This window comes from Trichophyton rubrum (assembly GCF_000151425.1).
Source record: "Trichophyton rubrum CBS 118892 genomic scaffold supercont2.4, whole genome shotgun sequence".
In the NCBI taxonomy this organism is placed as follows: Eukaryota; Fungi; Ascomycota; class Eurotiomycetes; order Onygenales; family Arthrodermataceae; genus Trichophyton; species Trichophyton rubrum.
Window position 1 is genome coordinate 1633382 of NW_003456425.1, and position 22450 is coordinate 1655831.

Below are 22450 nucleotides of genomic sequence, written 5' to 3' on the forward strand. Positions count from 1 at the left end.
GCTGTCTGGCTGTCTGGCTGCCTGTCGGTTTGTTATAGGTCGCGTGCCCGGTGGTGATGGTGATGGTGGTCGCGCTGGCGCTGCGCTGTGGTGGGCGCGCGGGAAGAAGCGTCGCTGCGGCTAAACATGGAGTGCGACGTCATGCCGCCCGCCCTGCGAGTTACTTCTCTTCCGCCGCGCTGCCCCTCGCTTCTGCCTCTTCCCTGTCCCCGCGGCCCCTCTTGACCTCGTCTCCGTCTTCTTCGTCTTCTTCCTTTTCTTCGTCTTTTTCAACTTCTTCCCCTTCTTCGCCTGCTCGTTCCCTAGCATCGATATCCACTGTCAGGCCGGCTGCTGCTCGTAAGTCTGCCGGGTTAGCTATTCCACTCCAGAAAAGATTCTGCTCTGCTGAATTCCGCACGATGAACCCGAGCGACAGGGAGACGCTGCCAGACGTGTGAGTTGGACGAACCTCATTAAGCCAGAGGATAGAGAAAGCGGAGCGTTGCTGATACAGATACAGGGCTAAGCCATCTCACTACCATGTCTCGCTGTACGATCTCACCATCGGCGGCAACTGGGGATACAAGGGAACTGTCAAGATAGACACCACGATCACACGCCCTACCAAGGAGATTGTTGTCAATGTCAAGGCAATTGACGTCCAGTTGGCTGAGATCTCTGCCAAAGATGGTATATCTCCTTAGATCCGCGTGTCATTGGGTGTGTTATGACATTGTGTGCTGACTGCCGCATAGGAAGTGCTGCCAGCAAGGCCATTGAGATCTCATATGACCGCAAGTCTGAGCGTGCCATCTTTAAATTTGACAGCGAGTTACAGCCGGCAGATATGCTGCTGACCATCTCCTTCACCGGAACTATAAACAACTACATGGCTGGTTTCTGCCGTGCTGGATACCAGTCGGCAGCTACTCCAGGACCTGCCACGCCCAAGGTTGGAGAGCAGCACTACATGCTTAGCACCCAATTCGAATCCTGTGATGCTAGACAAGCATTCCCTTGCTTCGATGAGCCTAACCTGAAGGCCACTTTTGATTTTGAGATCGAAATTTCTAAGGGCTTGACGGCTCTCAGCAACATGCCTGTTAAGAGCAAGCGTGAGGGTAGCAAGCCCGACCTTGAGTTTGTCTCTTTTGAGCGGACTCCCATTATGAGCACCTATGTAAGTACTTACGTATTTTCGTGAAAACGGGGTAGTTTGCTAAATGACGTTGTGTTATAGCTCCTTGCCTGGGCTGTAGGTGACTTCGAGTACGTCGAGACAATGACTAAGCGCAAGTACAACGGCATCAGTATCCCAGTCCGTGTTTATACCACCAGAGGCCTCAAGGAGCAGGCTCAGTTTGCACTGGAGTGTGCTTCCCAGACCTTGGACTACTTCTCCGACGTCTTTGAGATCGACTACCCTCTTCCCAAGTCTGACTTGCTGGCCGTCCATGAATTTGTAAGTGCAGCCCTTCATTTATACATTATTACGGGTGGTAAACTGACTCAGTGACTAGGCAATGGGTGCCATGGAGAACTGGGGTCTTGTTACCTATCGAACCACTGCCGTCCTTTTCGAGGAAGGAAAGTCTGATGAGAAGTACAGAAACCGTGTTGCCTACGTTGTTGCCCACGGTATGTTTTTTTTTTTTTTTTTTCCCTGGTTCCCCATACCCCCATATCCACATCTTACTAATCAAAGCATAGAATTGGCTCATCAATGGTTCGGTAACCTCGTTACCATGGACTGGTGGAACGAGCTCTGGCTTAACGAAGGTTTCGCTACCTGGGTTGGGTGGCTCGCCGTAGATCACTTCCACCCAGGTGAGTTTTTACCCCAAGTACTCCTAGGGAATATAACCAAAGCTGACAGTCATTAGAATGGAATGTCTGGTCGCAGTTTGTCGTACGTCGCCGTAAAGGTACCTTGAATTTTGATAACTCCCATATTAACGGTTTTATAGACTGAGAGTGTTCAACAAGCCATGAAACTCGACTCCCTCCGCGCATCCCATGCCATCGAAGTTCCGGTACGAAACGCCCTCGAAGTTGATCAGATCTTCGACCACATCAGTTACTTGAAGGGAAGCTCAGTCATTCGAATGTTGAGCAGCCATCTTGGCCAGGAGGTCTTCCTCAAGGGTGTTGCCAAGTACCTCAAGGCCCATAAATATGGTAACAAACCTCGGGTCTCGCCATTACTGGAATATTGAATGCTGACTGTCTTTCAAGGCAATGCTACCACCAACGACCTCTGGTCTGCTCTTAGCGAAGTGTCTGGAAAGGATGTGACTTCTTTCATGGTTCGTCCCGTACTGCCGCGCTTATTACAACAACACATACTAAGATCTATTAGGACCCATGGATCCGCAAGATCGGTTTCCCAGTTGTCAATGTCACCGAACAAACCAACCACATCAATGTTGACCAACGACGATTCCTTGCATCTGGCGATGTCAAGCCAGAGGAGGATGAAACCATGTGGTGGATCCCACTCGGCATCAAATCTGGCCCCAAGGCAGAGAATGCCAACGTCCGCAATTTGACCAAGAAGTCAGACTCGGTTGCTGATATCAATTGTAGCGAGTTCTACAAGGTCAACAAGGACCAGTGCGGCTTCTATCACACTAACTATCCACAAGACCGACTCGTCAAATTCGGTGACAGCAGGAACCTCCTCAGCTCTGAGGATAGAATTGGTTTGATTGGTGATGCTGCCTCTTTGGCCGTTTCTGGCGAGGGAAGCACCGTCTCCTTGCTCGCTCTTGTCGAGAAGTTCCAGGATGAGGCTGACTGCCTGTATGATAAACTCCTTTGCCTTAGTGAACGACCTTACTAACTTCTTCTAGTGTCTGGGCTCAAATTATGACCTCACTTGGCAACTTGAGATCTATCTTTGGAACCCACGAGGCTATCTCTAAGGGCTTGAAGGCTTATACCTGCAAACTCGTCACCCCTGCTGCCGAAAAGATCGGCTGGGAATTTAAGGACTGTGACGACTTCTTGACCAAGCAGCTCCGACAGATCCTCATTACTGCTGCTGGGCGTTCCGGCCACGAAGGGTAAGCCGCCATTCGCACCCATCTAAGCCACAAACTGTTATTCTAACTTGTATAATACAGCACCGTTGCCGAAGCCAAGCGTCGTTTCAAGGCCTGGGCCGATGGTGATAAGTCTGCCATTCACACCAACCTCCGATCTGCTGTCTTCTCCATCAACATGGGAGAAGGTGGTCGCCCTGAGTATGATCTGCTGGTCAAGGAGTACGAGACCAACACCACCATCGATGGAAAGGAGATTTGTCTTGGTGCTCTCTCCCGTGCCACTGACCCTGAGCTCATCAAGGAATTCCTGGAGTTCCTCTTCTCGCCCAAGGTCTCTGGACAGGACGTCCACACCGGTGGGTCAGGCTTGGCCGCTAATCCCAAGGGCCGCTACCTCATGTGGGACTTTATTAAAGCCAACTGGAACCGTATTGAGGAAAAGTTGGGTGCCAATAAGGTCTTGCTTCAACGCTTCCTGCGTCTCAGCTTGATCAAGTACGCCGATAAAGAAGTTGAAAAGGACATCACCAAGTTCTTCTCCGACAAGGACCAGGAAGGCTACGACCGTGCACTTGTCATCGCCGCGGACACCATCAAGTCCAACGCCAGCTACCGTGAGAGAGAGGAGAAGGCTATCCTTGAGTGGCTCATCCAGCGTGGCTACGTATAAACAGCCGTCACATCACATGGTCTGGCCGGCTCTGTAAATACGCACAACCGCCGATGGCATTTCCTTCGTTTTCCTTCGTGCCACCCGGCTGGCACTGAGCACATGAGCAGCTCCAAAAACCCAAATCTCTATGTATCTTAACGTCATAATATACATGTAATGTGTATCTACAGTTGGCTTATGCTGTCAAGTGTTGATGTAGCCTCAAGAGTAGTACCGCTGTGTACCTGAGGGCGTAAATTTGTATGTGAAGATACTTCTAGGCACATCCGCCATAGTCTTCCCAAAACAGCCTAGCGCCGTCATGGATCGCAGCGTATCACGTTGTTTCAACCTTCACCTCGCTCTCTTCTTCTTTCCGCCTCTCAAGCCAGCAAAGCAGAGCAAAGCAAGCAACGGCAGCATCATCGACCAGCAGCAAACTCGCATCTCCAGCACTCTGCTTGACTACCGCATCTCCAGCCCGCCAGCCTGATACCGCGCCCGTCTCGACCTCGACACGCTCCAGACGACCAACAGCCAGCTATCTGACGTCGCCTTTTGCCTCTTTCCCCCCTCTCTCTATCTCATCACCACCCTGTCGCCTTCATAATGACTCCTGAGTAGTAAGTGCCATTATTTCGACCAACAACTCCCTGTCTTCCCGCGGAACCCTGGGCTATGCCCTATCCGATGGAAATATAGCTGAACTAACCGCTGGATGACCATTATAGAGCTCCCTCCCACGGCTGACGACGCCCATTTCTCCCTTTGCAAAATACAATAAGACAAAACACATAAATACCCGCTTGAAGATTGCAGTCGCCACCGTACATATATACAGTTGATTTTTATACTGATTTGCCTGATCGCGGTTAGATACGATTACTTGTTCAAACTCCTCCTCATCGGTGACTCCGGTGTCGGAAAGTCTTGTTTGCTTCTCAGATTTGCAGATGATACTTATACGGAAAGCTACATTTCTACTATCGGTGTTGACTTCGTATGTGGGAACTTGACCTGATAGCGGAATAGATGAGTATTCTAACGAAGAATAGAAAATCCGAACAATCGAACTTGATGGAAAGACCGTCAAACTCCAGATCGTACGTTGCCTGTTGACTGCTGACTGCTGCCTTTCACCGACTAATCCCACTCGTATTTTGTCACTAACTTTCTATTGCTTTACAGTGGGATACAGCTGGCCAAGAACGATTCCGAACCATCACATCCTCCTACTACCGAGGCGCTCATGGAATCTGCGTGGTTTACGACGTGACGGATATGGACTCTTTCAATAACGTCAAACAGTGGCTGCAAGAAATTGACCGTTACGCCACACAGGGTGTCAACAAGCTGCTTGTAGGTAACAAGAGCGATATGGAAGACAAGAAGGTCGTTGAATACACTGTTGCAAAGGTTCGTATTACCATCCCCCCCGCCGTATCTACGAACCGTTAAGTCCTCTGCTAATGCATTCCAACTACAGGAATTCGCTGATAGTCTCGGCATTCCATTTTTGGAAACTTCTGCTAAGAATGCCTCGAACGTCGAGCAAGCCTTCTTGACCATGGCCAGACAGATCAAGGAACGAATGGGCACCGCAACCGTCAACAACAAGCCTACTGTCCAGGTTGGCCAGGGTCAAGGTGTCCAGTCGAATTCCGGCAGCTCATGCTGCTAAATTACCTTCCATTTTTTACTCCTTACACCTCGACCGGTGCCGTGGTTATGCTATGCCTTGCTTCCCTTCCCACGCTACAATCTGTCCTAATGTTTCTCCTTTGGCGTGAAATTTGGCATCATGATAGCAGTGTTTCAACCGGAATTGGGTGGGGTGGGGTTTAATTTAATGTCGTTCTAAATGGGTTGTTTACACTTGGTTTTCATTTCCTTATTCTTCTATCTCTTCCTTTTTTTTTCTTATCTTTGTCTCTTTGTCCCCTTCATTTCTGCAATCCAGCCCGGATCTGTCTTACATACATAACCTATCCAGCTACATTCCTACCTTTCTACCTACCGATGTGCCACCATGCGTACCATACCATGACGAAGTTGATTCCTCATCCCCCCCCCCCCTCCCCCATAGCACCAGCCCCTTTCCCGAACCCGCCCCGCGCCACGGCTCATTGACCACCACGGGAATGCCAGGCACCTACCCGTCTTATGACAAAAAAAGAAACCTAATGCTGTGTCCCCCGTACTTCTGGCTTTGTGTGTGTGTATGTGTGTGTTTATTTCGTTATCCCCGTCTCCTTTCTTTATTTTAAAGTTCTCCGTCTCCTGCTTGCTTCAAATATCTAACCAGGCCCTACCACCTCAGCTGATTTGGAATGAAGCATCCTTCTCATTATTTCTTTTCCTCCCCTTTACTCCGTATATGTTCCATTCTCTTCCCTTCTCTTACCTACATATATTCTGTACTCCGTAAACGTCCAGGCTATCTTTAGAACTATGTTTTCATTAGTTTTCTGCGCTCCCCCCTTTCCCTCTTGCATATCTTCTCGTAGTGCGGCCAACTGGACAGAGTGACTGGTAGATGAAGAACTGTTTCTTTGTCCACCTGTATCTTCCTCCTTCGATCGTCTATCTTCCGATCGTCTATCTTTCCCCCTTTTATTTGGGCGTCAATCGGTGCTTAGTAATTACCCGAAGCCGGAATGGTCACGTGTCGATATTTCTCCGTGCCGAAGCTGCCTCGAACCTACCAATCAGCACTCCGTAAGGTCCTGCTATTTATTCGCAACTTCAACTTCACGACAACGAATGCTGGGAGGAGGTGGTGATGATATACAGTTAGGACTTAGTGATGGAAGCACTTGATATATCCCGCAGGGGAACACTATATAAATCTTTCTGGGTATGGGCCTTTCTCAGGACGGCACCTCGAGGAACTGATCATATTTTAATTGGAAGAAACTTAAGAATAGAAGGAAAAAGCAGAGGGCGCGTGTGAGCAGCCGGGCTAGAACTCCGGCTTGAAGGTTTCAACCTGTTGTTCCTGCTTGGTCCACAGTGAGGATGGTCCTCAGTCTAAGTGCTGATGAACTAGTCCGCCAGCACCCCGATATCCGCAGAGGTTATCTTTATCTCTTCTCAGACCGAAAAAGCAATACTGGCATCGCTAGTCAGGAATTTGGCCGTAATTTCGACCGTTCGGCACCTCTGCTCACTCCGAAACAGATAGCAAAGGACTCCTGAGTCCAAGCCCTCGCTCTGAAGCCCTGATCCTTCCCATAGGCGGAGGCGATGATCTCCAGATGTACCGATACGTCTAACTAGCGAGCGTTTGGGCCTCGTACCAATGCTTTCTCCGTTTTCTTTTTTAGGGGCTTTGAGCGTTCGCACGGCGCCATGGCGGCAAAAGATATCGAGGACAACCCGAGTTGACAGGACAAGTACGGAGTACGAGCAGCTTCCAGTATTCCTTCGGGGGTTGGCTTGGAACGAACATCAACTGGCCTGTCAAGTCATCTTAGCCTCGTTTCTGATGTTCCCAATCTCATCATCCAAGAGATGAACACGAGCGATTGACACGCTTCTCCTTCCAAGAATTGATGTCTTTGGCGAGCTGAACTCCTCCACTCTTCGACAGATCTTCTCGAAGATTGGGGAGAGAAATTATGTCACGCCGTATATATATATGTGCCCCGGCATATATGCATGGATAAGACCTCCTGGCATCCAGGGCTTGGGAAACGCGGCAGGCACGAGATATTAGAGATCGATTCGATACTCTCTGCTGCAGAGTTCGGACTGGGATCTACCTTTAAAATATGCAAAGTCCAGGATAGTGTAACGCCAAGTGTGTACAGGTCAACACTTTGGCTTACCATAGCATGTCCATAACCCAACGCCACAGCGTCTCTCCTCAGCCCGCCCCAATATAAGTCCCATGTTCCCTCTCAGTTTCAAAGCTTCGGTCTAAAACGCGGCTCCAGTTCAAGACGGGGACGGCCGGGCGGAGCATAAGCATGCATAGTTGGCAGCCACGGCCATCTTAACTGGCCCGAAGGTGTGGCAAGTCAAGGAACTCCCAAGAGCGGGAGATGCTCGCATCCAATAGCGGTCAGCTATCACAAAATGAAGGCGTTCGCAAGCTTCCATGATTTCAACCTTATACATCCATGTCAAGCTATGCATGGTGGTGATGGTGTTGTCGATTTCAACTTGCTTTTCGTGTGTCATGGGAAGGCGTTCCTTTGACATATGTGACTACCAAGCTGCCGACCTCGCCGAGAGAAAAGGCTAGAAGCATTTTACGCCATGAGAGTCGTTTGCCCTGGAACGGTTAACTGTTGCCAGACCGTTTTATCATTGAAACGAGCACTACCCATACCCTCCTGTGTTCACTAATTTCACCTCATCCAATTCCTCCTTTGGCTACGACTGATGGGACCCTAACAAGCCTCTCGAATCGAGATCCACTGGGTGAGGTTTCCGAATAAACCGGCCGGATAGTCCCGACAGCTAAACAAGGAGATTCGTCGAGGAGCATGGATTCAAATTGGGATATCGGCCAAGGGTCATCCAGTGATGATAAAGGACCTATGGTCCTCGGTGCCGCATGGCTTTCCTTCGTTATAGCGACGTTGGTGGTTGCAGTGCGGGTTTGGTTGCGCACTTGCCTTACAAAACTTTTCGGATGGGACGATGCCTTTATGTTCCCGGCACTGGTACGATTCTGTCTTTTTTATTGATATTAACTCGAAGCAGGGTCTAACTCATTACTGCCAGATTTTCGGATGCGCACATTCAGCTCTCGTCAACGCCTCTGTTGATAACGGACTGGGCACTCACCAGGCTGACCTCACGAAAAGCCAAGTTATACAACTAACCAAATATTTCTGGCTTTCAGGGCCTATGCATGATTTGGCCGTGAACTGGGGAAAGGTGTCTGCTGCGTTGTTGCTCTTGCGTGTCGTGGACAAAGCAAAAAGTCACGCCCTTTACTTCTACCTCGGGATAACTTTCCTCACGCTTGTCAACACCACGGACGTATTCATTATATTAGGCCAGTGCAGGCCTACAGAAGCAGCATGGAATCCACTCATTCGAGGTAAATGCTGGGAAAAGAGCATTGTGAAGACCTCAGCCTACTTTCAAAGCGGTTAGATGGACCTTCTCCTTCCGAAGCTAGGCTTTATGCTAACTACATATCCGTTTGTAGCATGTTGTTGTTTATCTGATCTTATCCTGTCAGGATATCCTGTAATTGTGATATCCAAACTCCGAATGCCTCTTCGCACTAAAATCACACTTTCGTTAATCCTTTCGCTGAGTTTAATGTATGTGCCTTGCACCTTTTCCCCGTTGAAATCGTCCTATTGAAGGTTCTAACTTTTTTAAAATCTACAAAGTGCCTTTGTTGCACCTGTTATGAAGGCTTATTATATCTACCGCATTGGTAGTGACTCAGACTATTCCTGGAAGATGGCCGACCTGGCTATGTGGGGATCCTTAAAGCACTATCTGGTCATAGTCACGGCCTCGATACCCGCCCTCGGACCTCTAGGCAAACACCTCACACGCATAGCATCCTCAAAAGGGTTCGGATGGTTCTCATACGGAGAAAAATCTCGCTCATCTTCATATGCAACGAAGACAAAATCGCTAACGACAGTCACCGTCAGCTCTGGTCCCAGCAAGAAATTTTTTAGTGAGGATTACAGCGTATCGACTATGACTGGCGATGATAGCTACCCGATGTCCAAATACAGCAACGCATCCAAACATAGCGCCGGCCGCAAAAAACACAAGCATAAGCGAAAACAACAAAGTGAAGTAGCGAGCAGTCAGGAGGCCATCGTCCAGCCCCCTGAGCAGAACACGGATGAGATCACGAAAGTGACAGAAGTCTGTATACAGACGGAGTCAAAGGAAAACATTGCAGAGTACTGGGAACAGAGGATCAAGCCTTGGGAGGCTAGGTCCCCTGTTTAATGATCTTTTCTTTCTTTTACGGTGGCAGTTTATTTATTCTTCAGGCACTTAGTTACGGGGCATTGGGAGGTTCACAAATGATTGTCATCGCCGGCGTCTGGCTAGTGCTGGCGTTTTTTATTCAATTCAGCTCATAGCGAAACATCTATGTATTTATTTGTCTCCATATTCATTTTAATGTATTAACAGGAACTCCGTGATTCATGGAGCGAAGAAAACTGATGGTGTCCATATTGGGAAAGAGCCGAGGCAAATCGACCGCGGCTAAACGTCATATGATGAACACCCAGAGATTCTTCGTCTCAGGGATGAGAAAAATCACAAGGAGACGCAGAACACAGCACGATCGGTTCTCTGCCGGCTTACGACCGCCCTTTGGCACTTACGATCTTCTGGTTATATAACTGCGTCTTCCTTTTCGCTCGTTTCCCGTTTTCTCCGCCGTTTTCGCTGTTGGTCGGTTGCTTTTTCTTTTGCGCTCAACTACTACCCTTCCTGCCCAGCATCTGTCTTAATCAATTAAACGGTATACCATATATTCTATATATAAGATGTCTCAGTCTCAAGCAGCTGCTACTTCTGTAACTCAGAAATCCAAGCCTGCGCCTACCATTGCTGCGCAACAGGGGGACAATATTGCGCATGCTTTGGCTGGCGCTGGTGGTGGAATCCTGTCCATGATCTTGACGTGCGATTCCCCTAATTCTCCTCTCCTCTCATTAACCCATCATTACTAGATGAATACGCTAACTAAAGCCTTTTATGGTCATAGATATCCGCTGATCACACTCTCTACCCGTGCGCAAGTCGAATCGAAGCGTGCTGATTCTTCGACGATCGAGGCCATCCGCCATATCATCAAGCGAGAAGGTATCAGGGGACTTTACTCTGGCCTAGAGTCCGCCGTCTTCGGCATCAGCGTTACCAACTTCGTCTACTACTATTGGTACGAATGGACTCGCGCTGCATTCGAGAAAGCCGCTGCAAGAGCCGGCAGGGCTTCGAAGAAGCTTACAACTGCGGAATCGATGATTGCTGGCGCACTGGCTGGTAGCGCTACGGTGATGATTACCAACCCTATTTGGGTAGTAAATACTCGTATGACGGCTCAGCGATCATCCACCGAAGGCGGTGACAAGAAGGCGAAAACGACTATTGAGACGCTGAAGGACCTCTTGCGTCAGGAGGGCCCGGCGGCGCTCTTCGCTGGAGTTCTGCCGGCTCTTATCTTGGTCATCAACCCTATTCTGCAGTATACTTTCTTCGAGCAGCTGAAGAACATTGTTGAGCGGCGAAGAAAGATGACTGCCACAGATGCTTTCTATCTGGGCGCCCTCGGAAAGCTCCTAGCTACTTCCATCACCTACCCATACATCACCGTCAAGAGCCGGATGCATGTTGCCAACAAGGAGGGACCAAAGGAGAGTTTGAACGACAAGTTCAAGAAAATCATCAAGGAGGAAGGATGGGCTGGTCTGTATAAAGGTACGTTCCAAATTCTATATCCTGATCCGACGCAAACGGGCAGTTAACCCTATGATTGTTTATAGGAATTGGACCGAAGGTCAGTCAGAGTGTTCTCACTGCTGCCTTCCTGTTTGCCTTTAAGGACGTCCTCTATGACAGCATGGTTGCTCTCCGCCGACGAACTATCCGGAAGTAAACGACCCCTGAGAAGGGGTAGGAGGCATTTTTGCGTAGTTTCTTAATAAGCTCCGTAAGAGAGGAGCCGGAGCGTCCAGGGGCGAGACGTGGTCCCATTGTACAAATACACAAATCCTTCTATAATATAGCTAGACGAAATATTCAACACCAGCACCCTTTCCCCTTTCTTGGTCGTCTTCCTTGTACGTTGACGCGATAGAAACTGCTACAATTACAAGGGGATCTCCTATATAACTGTAAACCCCGTACTGCCAAAGTTAAAGCCGGACCTGTGGCTCAATGGTAGAGTATCTGAGTCCGGATCAGGAGGCTGCAGGTTCGAGTCCTGCCAGGTTCGATTTTTTCTTTTCTTTCTTTCTTTTTTTTTTTTTCCATCACCTGTTTTCATTTGCATATTTTTTTTTTCTCCCACGGTGGTATGATATCTGTCAATTATTTCCCTCCTCTTTACTTGTCTATACGTATTTTCTATTTTTCTATGGTGTTACCCCCCGGTACTCAAATAAACCGGCAAGTGACTTGGGTATTATTACGTAATAAGTAGTTGGATGATTGAAAATCGCGACTCAATTTCTTTGCACCAACGCGACTCCACACGACACAACAGTCAATAGTGATATTCACTACTCTTGAGCCGTTGGCAGAAGTCATATCTCTATATAGCGGAATTTTCCGTCTCGATGTATAGGGTCCAATTACTTGGTTTTTGAGGCACATACATAGCCTACTACTACTCTCCAGGCATCTTCAACTAGGGAAGCTTGCCGTATTGGCTGGGGATAGTATATCTGGTTGCTTGGTATCCTTCTTTCATCTGAGCTCGGAAAACTCCATTTATCAATCAAAGATCATCATCCCCTTATTTACTTGCTACTACATCTATGCAAGAATTCTGATGTGAAGACTCAGACGTAACGAAACTAGTATATGTATGTACACATGCATATATATACGTATATGGGTGGTAAAGTACCTTGATTTTTGTATTGGGACTTGTTAGCGCTTAGTGACTGACTAAAACTAGTGGTTTGAGAAGAGAAGCGCATCCTGTATAGCTTGGCATATGGAGCTTGGTAATACATCACTACCTCGGAGAAGTAAACGGATTTCCCAGGTGCTAGGCACCGATTCCGATGATGACGAAAATGATGTTGACCCCGAGCGGGAATTACGGCGGTTGCTTGGACAATTTCTATCCCGAGAGCATCCATCTTCAACTCCAAGAGAGCCAAATTCATTAAAGAGAAAGGCTGAATGCCTAACTGATAGGCAGAACTTTCCTTTTGAAGTGGTTAATTCGGCTCCATCGACATCTGCAGACAATTTTAAGAATATTCCCAGCAAAAGGTCCCCTGAAAGAAGTAGTGCGCCTATCAAGGGGACTCTCTTAGATGAGAATGATAACGTGGAAAATGAGCCTCCCGGCATAATCGAGAACGATGTCTCAGCAAATTACAACCATAATCGGTCAGGAGAAGCCATTAATGCTGACGAAGTGTTCTACGCAACTTCAGATGGCCCTAGTAAAATGCGGGCTTTGTTGCCCGAAGCAACGCAGGAAGATAACAACATCTTAGATCCGGAAACTTCCAATGTTGATTCCTCCCACTCTCTCTGTTCACATCACACTTCATGGACGCTTGCTTCATCCGTTTCTCTTCGCTCTCGTTCATCAGAATCGCCTGGTAACGCCCAAATTTATCCTATTATTCCTATTACACGGCCACGAGGAAGGCCACCAGGTTCACCAAACATGTCGAGAAGGAATAACAATTCAACCCCACAGCGGCGGTCCCGGCGTGAAAGACAACAGCCAACCAATTACTATGCGTTACCCCCCGGCTTTGTCGAAATCGAAGATGGCTATGAACCGGCGGCCCCTGAAGAACCTGTTAACCTCCAATACTCGCCACAGGTCCCAAGTTTGGCTAGGAAACGAATTGACATTATACCTCCTCGATGTTTATATCGATCGAGACAACTATGTATCTTGCGAGAATTAATTTCTCCTCTGTGCCTCAACGAAGAGGATCCGCCGGTTCAACTCCCATATATCTTAGCGGATCAAAGGATCAACCGCTCAAGGCTACTTCCGCCAGACAATCAATACCGTAGCTTCATTTACCATGTAGACTTCTCTACAAGCGAGATGAAAACAATCTATACCCTTCTTTGTGGGCATCCGATACCAGAGGACGAGACTCCTATTCAGGATCATCTCTTTCGTGCAGTTCAATTTCTTGATATTGAACTGATTACCAAAAAAATTCGAAGGTTAAAACATTTGCTTACCCTTCTACCCCCTAGTTTTGACCCAGCTTATCTATTCCTATCCCACGCGAGGATTCCCAAGGAGTATCAAAAAATACTCGAGCAAATTGAGAAAATATTTAGAGATACTCATCAGTCAGAAGGGTGTAAAAATTTAGTTGCCAAAATTGATCGTGCTAATATCAATTCTCTTCTTCAAGAATGTGATGTTGTCAAGGGATTGCAGCTCAGGAAAGCCAACTCTATTATGCGGTTCCTTTCCGATGCACTATCAAAGTCTCTCCCCAATGTGCCCTCAAGTCTTGTCGTATACTCTTCTCCGGTCTCACCAGAAACACCTTTAGCCAGCTCAGATGATAAGTTTCCATCGGCGCTGATGCGATCCCGGCAACTGGGTCTCACAAACCATCGGGGACGGAACCCAGTCAACGCCAGCCTACGAACCCTGCAGTCTAGGAGATGGGAATTATGGAAAACTTGGAAAGGCGCCTCACACGACGTTTTGGTGTTGTCATGGTCCCTAGATGGGACACAATTTATTGCGGGTACCAGTACGCATTGCGAGGAGAACAACATGCAGTATAACCGCAATAACAACCTGCTGTTGGGAAATTTAGTTATGGATTCTATAAGAGAGCTGCCTGACCATAGAATACCCCGTCGTTTCATCTCCGGTGGAGAATTTACCAACCAAGCCACGTACAACAACCTTGACCCGGATCTTTACATGACAGTCAGTGCAGTGCAGTGGTCTGAAAAATACTTATATACGGCGAGCTACGATAAAACTGTAAGGGTTTGGGACACACAACCGGAGGTGGGTTGCATCCAGCAACTATTTCACCCTGAGAAGCTTGACGTTATGGCTGTTTCGGATTGCCAGTACCGCCTTGTAGGTACTGGTTGTCAAGACACAACTCCAGTCCGGATCTGGTCTCCAATGTCAAACGGCACACATACTTGTGTTGAATTAGAAAAATATCAAGGATATGTGCCGTCTTCGTTAGCATGGGGCACAAATTCTTCTTGCAGTGGGTTTTTAGCTGCAGGCATGTCGCGAAAGCTCATTCGCTTAAACTTAGCCGCCTCGAAGTATGGATCAATTGTCCTTTGGCAGGTTGAAGCGCCCGACGTCCGTAAGTTTGCAGAGTGGGAAATGTCACTCCATATCTCGGACATCAAATGGCACCGGAATCAACCACTATTCATTGCAGGGTGTTCGACACCCCAGCAACTTGCTACTTCGAAATTGACCAATGTGCGGTCAACAGTTTATCTCTATGATCCGTTGAGGACACGGTACGAAGTTAGCTCCTTCCAGTGCCCGGCCTTGGACATTAATGAAATTACTTTCTGTCCGAGCAACGATAACTATGTCACGGCCAGTTGTACAGATAATCTGACTTACGTTTATGACCGCCGTAACCCATCTAGCGTGCTCCATAAGCTTGGGCATGGGAAGCCCATTCACCAGTTGAATACATCTGTTACACAAGAAGAGGATGATACCGGCGTTTGTTTGGCAACGTGGAGTGGTTCTACGTTCTTTACAGGAGGTTCGGATGGAGTTGTTAAAACATGGGATATAAGACGGTCCGCAGACGATCTAATTTTCGAGGATATTGCCACTTTCAATCATGGGGTTATGTCCGGGGCTTTGTCTCCAGATCAAACCAACTTACTAATTGGTGATAGTGGTGGATCTGTCCATATCCTCTCAACAGCGCCTTTTAGCCGGGAGAACGGTTTAGATCTAGCCTACCATGCCGCTGAAGTGAATAACCAAACCAATAACGACTGCGAAGAATCTGTGGCCGGTATCTTGGAGTCGAAGAAACTGGTGGCCTCTGGGAAGCTCACTCGTCATCCCATCTTTGGGTTTGGTAAAGGCCCTCTATATGAAGGGCCTTACGCCACCTGGGCTCGGCCACCAGGGACGTCTCCTAATGAGATACCGTACACCCCATTGGAACCAGCCATTCAAGCCGAGCAATTAGATGGCCCACCAATCTCCCAAAGGCAGCTTCTGGATCAAGATGGTCAACATCGTGTTCATCGGCATATCTCACTAGCTCTAGCTCGAAATCGGCAAAGCAGCCCAGCTAGATCTCCTCGCAAGTCCCAGCGTCTGAACGAGCGGATCGAGCCATCGACTTCTCAGATCCCTCAGATTGCTCCAAGAGAAACAATCGAGATCAGCAGTGAGGATAGCGACGTTGTTTCCAGACCAAAGCGCCGTAGGTATCCATTACGATCTCCCCGCAAAACCAAGAAGCAATCTTTGCGGCTGGGAAAGCCTACATGCATTGACTTAACTGGTGACACATCGGAGGATGAGCTTCCACGCTCATCTTCCATCTCTTCATACGCCACTTGTGTTTCTAGACGGAAACCATACAAAGTGGAAGCGGATCTCCTAGAGGAGGATAATTGGTGCCCTACGAGTGAAGATGTTACAGGTCTTGGGTTGTAGAAATAGAGCAGTTTAATTAGAGTAATGAAAATACGTCTTTTACCTTCCTGTGCATTTTTGGCTTTTGTTTGCAGGATTCAATGCCGCACTTGTCTAATGGTATCCGGGTTGTATTATCTAGCAATGTTACCAATATTCTAATATCAGTTTCTTCTCTTTCTGTAGCATCGTCCCGCTGCAGGGATGCCGTCCATGGGGTATGAACCTAAGTTACCAAACAGGGGACTATGTGTCTATATAGAAGCAGCACAGCTTATCATCTTATACGTGACGCGTGGTGGTGTTATTAGGAGCTAGAAAGTTCGCTAGTTAACTAAAAGCCTGGGATGACGTCGTTCCTGGTTTGGAACACTTTAGTTTTTAGTTAACTCCATGCCAATTTTATTTTGATACTAACAACCAGAGACGAGAAAGGAGTTTAGCAGTTAGACACAACCGTTAGGCCTTTACAGATATCTCTCGTGGAGTTGCATTTAGTGGATATTTAACCACCATCCCATAACAGCCGTGTGTGTTGCCAACATCAATTCCATCGATTTGACTGCGGGGATAACAATCTCGCAAGCGCTCACTCCATGGATAGCGAAGGGCAGATAATAGAGAATGAAGACCTGGCCGAAGAGATCGATGCTATCAATGCCATATATGGCCCGTCTACGATAACACTTACATCCTCGTCTCCGCGTGCCGAATTGGCCGTAAAGCACACGATAATACTTACAATACCCAGCCACGAGACTGTCTCGTTTCTGCTAGGATTTGGCTCCAATTATCCAACAACTCCTCCGCGTGTTCTTGGACCTGCCTCCAGCGGAGCGAGAGGCGAAGGGAAGAGATATGCGGATATATTAGCAGACTCTGTTGAAAGAGTATGGACGGAGGGGTCAGTTTGCCTTTACGATTTGATCGTCGATGCAGAAGAGCGGTTTAATGAGATAAAATCGGCACAGAACGAGAAAGAAAAGAACGACAATACTCTGCCAATAGATGAACCGTCTACGTCTACGCTCGAAGAGAAGGACATGCATTCCCTTGGCCTGGCTACCCCGCCGCCGTGGGTAATATCGGATGCGATTACAGAGAAGAAATCTGTGTTTGTGGCGCGAGCAGCGACAGTAGAATCCAAGGAGCAGGCAGAGAAATATCTTGACCATCTTCTCGCAACAGAAAAAAAGGTCGCGTCTGCAACCCACAATATCACTGCATAGCGCATTCGACAATCCCAGCAATCTTCAAACGACCAACAACAACAGCCAGGTCGCGACACTGTTGTTCAAGATTTTGATGACGACGGCGAAACGGCAGCTGGCGGAAGACTGCTACATCTTATGCAGTTGATGGATGTCTGGGACGTTGTGGTCGTTGTGACAAGATGGTACGGCGGAGTAAAACTTGGGCCTGATCGTTTTCGAATTATCAACGCTGCTGCTAGGGATGCGTTGGTCAAGGGAGGGTTCGAAAAAGCTCAATCGACAGAGAAAGGGAAGAAGAAGGGAAAGAAATGAACAGCACTAGATACAGAGCGTGCGTTGCCATGGCGGTCAACGTGTATGTAGCCGAAAGGGAAGACGTGGTGTTCTTTTCCTTTAGGCTACTCATTCCCTCCTGCTTCATAAAAGACGTGGACTCGAAACCCCGTGGCAATTCTTTGGAGCCTTCCGCTGGGCCAGAATATTCACTTGAAACGGGGCACACACCCCAAGTCACGGCAATTCGGGGGGAATATGTTTCGAACTCATCAGAGCCAAAAGGCTTCTCCCACGGTGTATGGCTTCCCGCCAGACTTTGGTGGAAATGAGAATTTCAGCATACTACGGAAGAAGCTTCTCTCATCACTGGTAGAACCAGGAATTCAGGCGCTATTTGGCTATAAAATGAAACATGTCATAAATTGTTAGACGAGAATAAAAAGACTGGGTAGACGTGAGTATCCGGAATCGTCAAACGAAGCACGGAACTTTTCGCAGGTTGATATATTTCAAAGTCTTTTATTTGCTCCTAACATTGTTCCTGTCGTTCTATGCATAGCCCTCAACAGCCTCTTGCTGGTCATTGTAACGCAGCTGTAGCATGCTTATCCGTACTGAGGAGTGAGATGCACTTTATGGGAAAGTGAGCCGTTTGGGCTTCATGTGCGAGCCTTACGTTGACCTAGACAAGGGAAGAGACACCCCGTCAGCTTGTCTGTTTTAACTGGCGCCTTATGTATGTAGTTAACTGCAAAATCCTCGGAGGATCACACTCGGGGCAACCCACCTTGTAAAGGAAATGTAAGGCAGATATTTCAAATGCCGCCATGAAATGTATGCACGAACTGCACGGAGTACTCCGTAGATACTCATAATTTCGTCAGGGGTTGACCCTGGAAAAGTAGCATTGATCATTGTCTTACCGCCGAGTCATGGTCCAGGGTGGTCATAATTTTAGAACAGTCGACACAAATCGAACAGCGTGCCTCAGCGCAAGATTGCCCGTTCTCAAAATTTCAACTGAAATCAGACCTCATGTTGTTTCCCGAAATGGATGGGGCAGAATAACTACGTCAGAGGCTTGTGAGCCATCGACAGACACGGGTCAGATGGCCGGTTGTCGGTCGCTTTTGTGGGTGCTGCCGTATCTGTGGGTTTGGCTGTGGTCAGGCTTGCCTCTGAGCCACGGATCAACCATTTTTCGGTCTAACGCAAACGTAGATCTTGCCATCCCACATAAAACCCTGGATGGGCACTTACTCTGGAAGATTCATGTAGAATGGTGAAAGTTCTGTCCGGGATCGCTTCGAAGTCGGCGGTTAGGCTTGAAAGCGGTGCAGAATACCCCGGTTTCCAAGGCTTATGTACACCGTTATTATCTGTTTCTCCTCTACTTAGATGTTCGGATAAATGCTGGTGTGCAGGGGGTACCCGTTTGAGCGCCAACTACGGAGGCTGTTTCAGGTTTTCATTCCAGATGCATCTGAGTGGTTGTACACCCCTGAACGGGCTTGGATCTCTCACAAGTCACTTAAATACATAAACCAATGAGAAATTCGCCCTGGCATGACGCCCTCAACGAGGGTGGATCTCATGCAAAGATCAGAAAAGAGCAAGCGGCCAGTTGAAGATCTGGTAAGGGCCTCTGCTAGATCGTCCACCAATCCATGTGGCGGACTGGACTTTTAACAAGGACAACAACCATGCCCAGCTGCCAGGAGCGGGGAATCCTAGCCGTCATTCGTTGCTGGCGGTTAGGAGACATCCGGATTTGCCTGAGATCATCAAGTTGGTTGCTCGTTTGCAGTGTGGATTGCAGATAATATGGACCCCTCTGCGAGGCCAAACACCATCCATGTGTTAGATGATGCTTCCACAGGCGAAAGATGATAGGGCTCTTACTGGCAAGATTAAGCCGTTCGCCCTGGCATATACACGCAACACAGCAGCGGCAAGAAAATGGCCCTTCCTCACCGAACAAGCGAATGAGAGAGCGATGCCCAACACCACCACATGCAAGCTTTTTCACTTCTCATTCACTTAACGTTTCTGCCCCTGGACAAGACTGACAAGTTCTTGGGGCCGCTGAATCGCTCAATGTGGCGTGAAAGATATTACTTTTCTTTCCTTTTTGTTCATCAAGATGGATTCCATCCTAGTAACTAAATAATATACGGAATCTACCGACTCAGCCGGTGAGGAAGAGTGAATAATGATCCCGCGGTGCTGGGCCACACTCGTCAGCTGTTGTGTGACATATCTTGCCCTCATCGGCTTGGTGCCACAACTCGTCGTGGGGCTCTTCGTGGTTTCTTTTTCGGAGCAAGCCTAGCGTGTGGCTGCGTGGGGACAGGAGAGGGCCAATCCCGCTGTATATCCCCAGGAATCAAGAATTCAGGGCGCCAAAACTCCTCCCTCCAGATGCCCCTCTTGGGTGTTTCAAATGTAGGTTTTTCGTGTGCATGCCGTGGCCTGTCTTCATGTACCTACGTCTTGGATTGGCGAGTGGAAGGCCAGTCGGATGGCCCATCGTACAGGTCAGCTTGAGAATACCAAGGCACCAGGGCTTGTGGAACAGGCAGACTTCGGCAGTTGGATGGATTCGTGATGGGCTGCTATACTGGCAGGGGAAAAAAAAAAAAACTATTAAAGGCCGTCACTCCTCCTCTGTCTTTCCGGCTTTCTCTTCTTCTTTTCTTCATCACGCTGGAACGTTTCGACTCGATCTACTCTTGTTCATTAGATTCTCTCCTTTAGGGCCAGTCCCTCTTTTCTTCCTTTTTATACACACTCCTTACCTGCTTGCCTGTGGCACTGCAGAAGAACATAACATTCCTTTTCTAGTAAAGGCATTTGCATCTTTGCGTTCAAATCGTATAGTTCGGGTTCTCCCAGCCGAATTATATCTTCGAGGTGAGACATACCGAATTGTTGTTCTTGCTATTGTCGCTATTGATATGTGTCGGAGTGTGTTGCTGGTGTTGCTGGTGTTGCTCGTTGGTGATGATGTCGGGAATTTCCTCTTCGGGAGATTTCTACTTCATCCATCTTCTTCCACCAAAACGAACTTCACTTCTAGCAAAGTTGAGTGACATCTACGCAGAGCTGGCACTGACTGTTCGATCAATTAGCAATCTGCAACTGTCGACAAAGTTCCTTCAGAGCTGCTATCTTTCTTTACAGTTACATCGTCTGGCACGAAGTGATTGAAAGAAAGATATATAAAGCCTCATCGTCAACTTTGATCACCTTCAGTCCTTAACAACTTCAAAGTCTTATCGTGTCGAACGTTTCCATACCATTCTTTTCAAGAAGACCAAGTACGAACAACAAAAACAACATCCGCAAACACCGCAGCCATGGTTTACTCCAAAGCATTCGTTGCCGCTGCTGCCACCTTTATGGGCCTTGCCAACGCCCATATGGTCATGGAGAGCCCAATCCCCTTCAACCCCGAGAACCTCGACAACGGCCCCCTGCTCAGAAGCGGAGCTGACTATCCTTGCAAGTTCACCGCGTCCAAGGAGACTGGTGGCAGCTATCTACCTGGAAAGTTCGACTCCAGCAAGAACGTGTTTTCTATTGGCGAGAGCATCCCCCTGACCTTCAAGGGTTCTGCAGTCCACGGAGGCGGATCCTGCCAGGTCAGTCTTACCACCGACAAGGAGCCATCCAAGAACTCTGAGTTCAAGGTCATCCACTCTATCCTTGGAGGCTGCCCTGCCAACGTCGACGGCAACCTTCCAGAGGACCCTAACGGACACGGAGCATCCAAGTTCGAGTTCAAGATCCCACCTAGCATTGCTCCTGGAGAGTACACTCTTGCCTGGACTTGGTTCAACCGCATCGGAAACCGTGAGATGTACATGAACTGTGCCCCCATCAAAGTCACTGGAGGCTCCAAGAAGCGCTGGGAGCCCACCCCCAAGCCTGACCCACGCAGCTTTACCCCCCTCGCAAAGCGCGCTGACATGCCAAATATCTTCATCGCCAACGTCCAACTTGATAACCAGCCCTACTGTGAAACTGCCGAGGGTATGGATGTGATGTTCCCAGTAAGCGGTGACTCTGTCGAGAAGGCCGGTATGCCCAACCGTCTCCAAAAGGAGGGTGATGCTGTCTGCGCCAACATGGGAGGAAGCTCCCCCAAGGCCGGATCTGGCGGCAGCGGAAATGGTGGTAACGGTGGTGACAAGGGAGGCTCTCCATCTCCATCTTCAACCTATGCCCCAACTGTCCCATCCCCAACCAAAGCTCCGACCCAGGCTCCTACCTACGCTCCTGGCCCCACTGGAACTGCTCCAGCCAACAATGACTCAAGCCCTGGAAATGGCGGCATCTTTCTTCCAGCTCCAACTGCCAACCCAACTGCTCCGACTGCACCTGTCCCAACCGGTACCGGCATACCAACCCCACCCGGCAACGGCACTGCCCATGCTGGACCATGCACTGAGGAGGGCAAGTGGAGCTGCTCTGGCACCCAGTACCAGCGCTGTGCTAGCGGCCAGTGGACTGTCCTCATGAACCTCCCCGCTGGAGTAACTTGCGAGTCTCTTCCAGGCAAGCGTGCCCCCATGCACCGCCGCCGCGGACACTACCTCCCACTCCGTGTCTAAAAGAACAAGCTACATGACACAAAGTGATCTAAAGTTCAGTTTCCATTTACTTGACAAGCTGAACTTGGCCAACATTTTTTTGACAAGGCATTTTGTCTCTCAGTTTCCCTTCTTTTTCCCCTTGCTGATCTTTTCTGTTTCTTCGATGTTTCCTTTTACATGTCAAGGAGCGGGCAATGGGATACTTCACCTAGCATCGTTTGACACGCTTGCTTTTTGGGGTTTGTTTCAAGTTGAACATATTTTCTCAAGTTCGCCCATTGGTCGGGTTCTCACATATGACAGGAAAAATGGTTTATTGGCGGTGGTGTTTTTGTTGTTTTTGCCTTCTCCAG

At 48.5% G+C, this 22450-nt stretch overlaps 6 protein-coding genes and 1 non-coding gene across 7 annotated transcripts; all 7 read left to right on the forward strand.

Moving 5' to 3' along the window:
- Positions 1-56: 56 nt before the first annotated feature.
- TERG_12154 (uncharacterized protein) lies at positions 57-5362 on the forward strand (the record flags this gene model as incomplete). The annotated part of the gene is made up of 17 exons (XM_003235395.2): positions 57-436; positions 503-672; positions 738-1162; positions 1223-1444; positions 1503-1620; positions 1693-1809; positions 1866-1891; positions 1950-2160; positions 2218-2288; positions 2342-2784; positions 2835-3047; positions 3108-3693; positions 4170-4231; positions 4558-4681; positions 4737-4784; positions 4870-5097; positions 5168-5362. 17 exons carry the CDS (start codon positions 57-59, stop codon positions 5360-5362), a joined length of 3639 nt encoding a protein of 1212 aa, XP_003235443.2.
- Positions 5363-8174: 2812 nt separating this feature from the next.
- TERG_04499 (uncharacterized protein) lies at positions 8175-9621 on the forward strand (the record flags this gene model as incomplete). Its single annotated transcript, XM_003235398.1, has 4 exons — positions 8175-8354; positions 8416-8788; positions 8849-8966; positions 9039-9621. 4 exons carry the CDS (start codon positions 8175-8177, stop codon positions 9619-9621), a joined length of 1254 nt encoding a protein of 417 aa, XP_003235446.1.
- Positions 9622-10172: 551 nt separating this feature from the next.
- On the forward strand, positions 10173-11284 carry TERG_04500 (uncharacterized protein; the record flags this gene model as incomplete). The annotated part of the gene is made up of 3 exons (XM_003235399.1): positions 10173-10309; positions 10394-11106; positions 11172-11284. The coding sequence occupies 3 exons, from the start codon at positions 10173-10175 to the stop codon at positions 11282-11284; spliced, it is 963 nt and encodes a 320-aa protein (XP_003235447.1).
- A 267-nt stretch (positions 11285-11551) lies between these two features.
- On the forward strand, positions 11552-11623 carry TERG_10542. Its single transcript has one exon. It is a non-coding gene; the product is annotated as a tRNA-Arg (tRNA).
- Positions 11624-11664: 41 nt separating this feature from the next.
- Positions 11665-16030, forward strand: TERG_04501 (uncharacterized protein; the record flags this gene model as incomplete). The annotated part of the gene is made up of 1 exon (XM_003235400.2): positions 11665-16030. The coding sequence occupies exon 1, from the start codon at positions 12350-12352 to the stop codon at positions 16028-16030; it is 3681 nt and encodes a 1226-aa protein (XP_003235448.1). The 5' UTR covers positions 11665-12349.
- A 575-nt stretch (positions 16031-16605) lies between these two features.
- TERG_04502 (uncharacterized protein) lies at positions 16606-17535 on the forward strand (the record flags this gene model as incomplete). The annotated part of the gene is made up of 2 exons (XM_003235401.1): positions 16606-17205; positions 17239-17535. 2 exons carry the CDS (start codon positions 16606-16608, stop codon positions 17533-17535), a joined length of 897 nt encoding a protein of 298 aa, XP_003235449.1.
- Positions 17536-20858: 3323 nt separating this feature from the next.
- TERG_04504 (uncharacterized protein) lies at positions 20859-22115 on the forward strand (the record flags this gene model as incomplete). Its single annotated transcript, XM_003235403.1, has 1 exon — positions 20859-22115. One exon carries the CDS (start codon positions 20859-20861, stop codon positions 22113-22115), a length of 1257 nt encoding a protein of 418 aa, XP_003235451.1.
- Between the last annotated feature and the right edge of the window lie 335 nt (positions 22116-22450).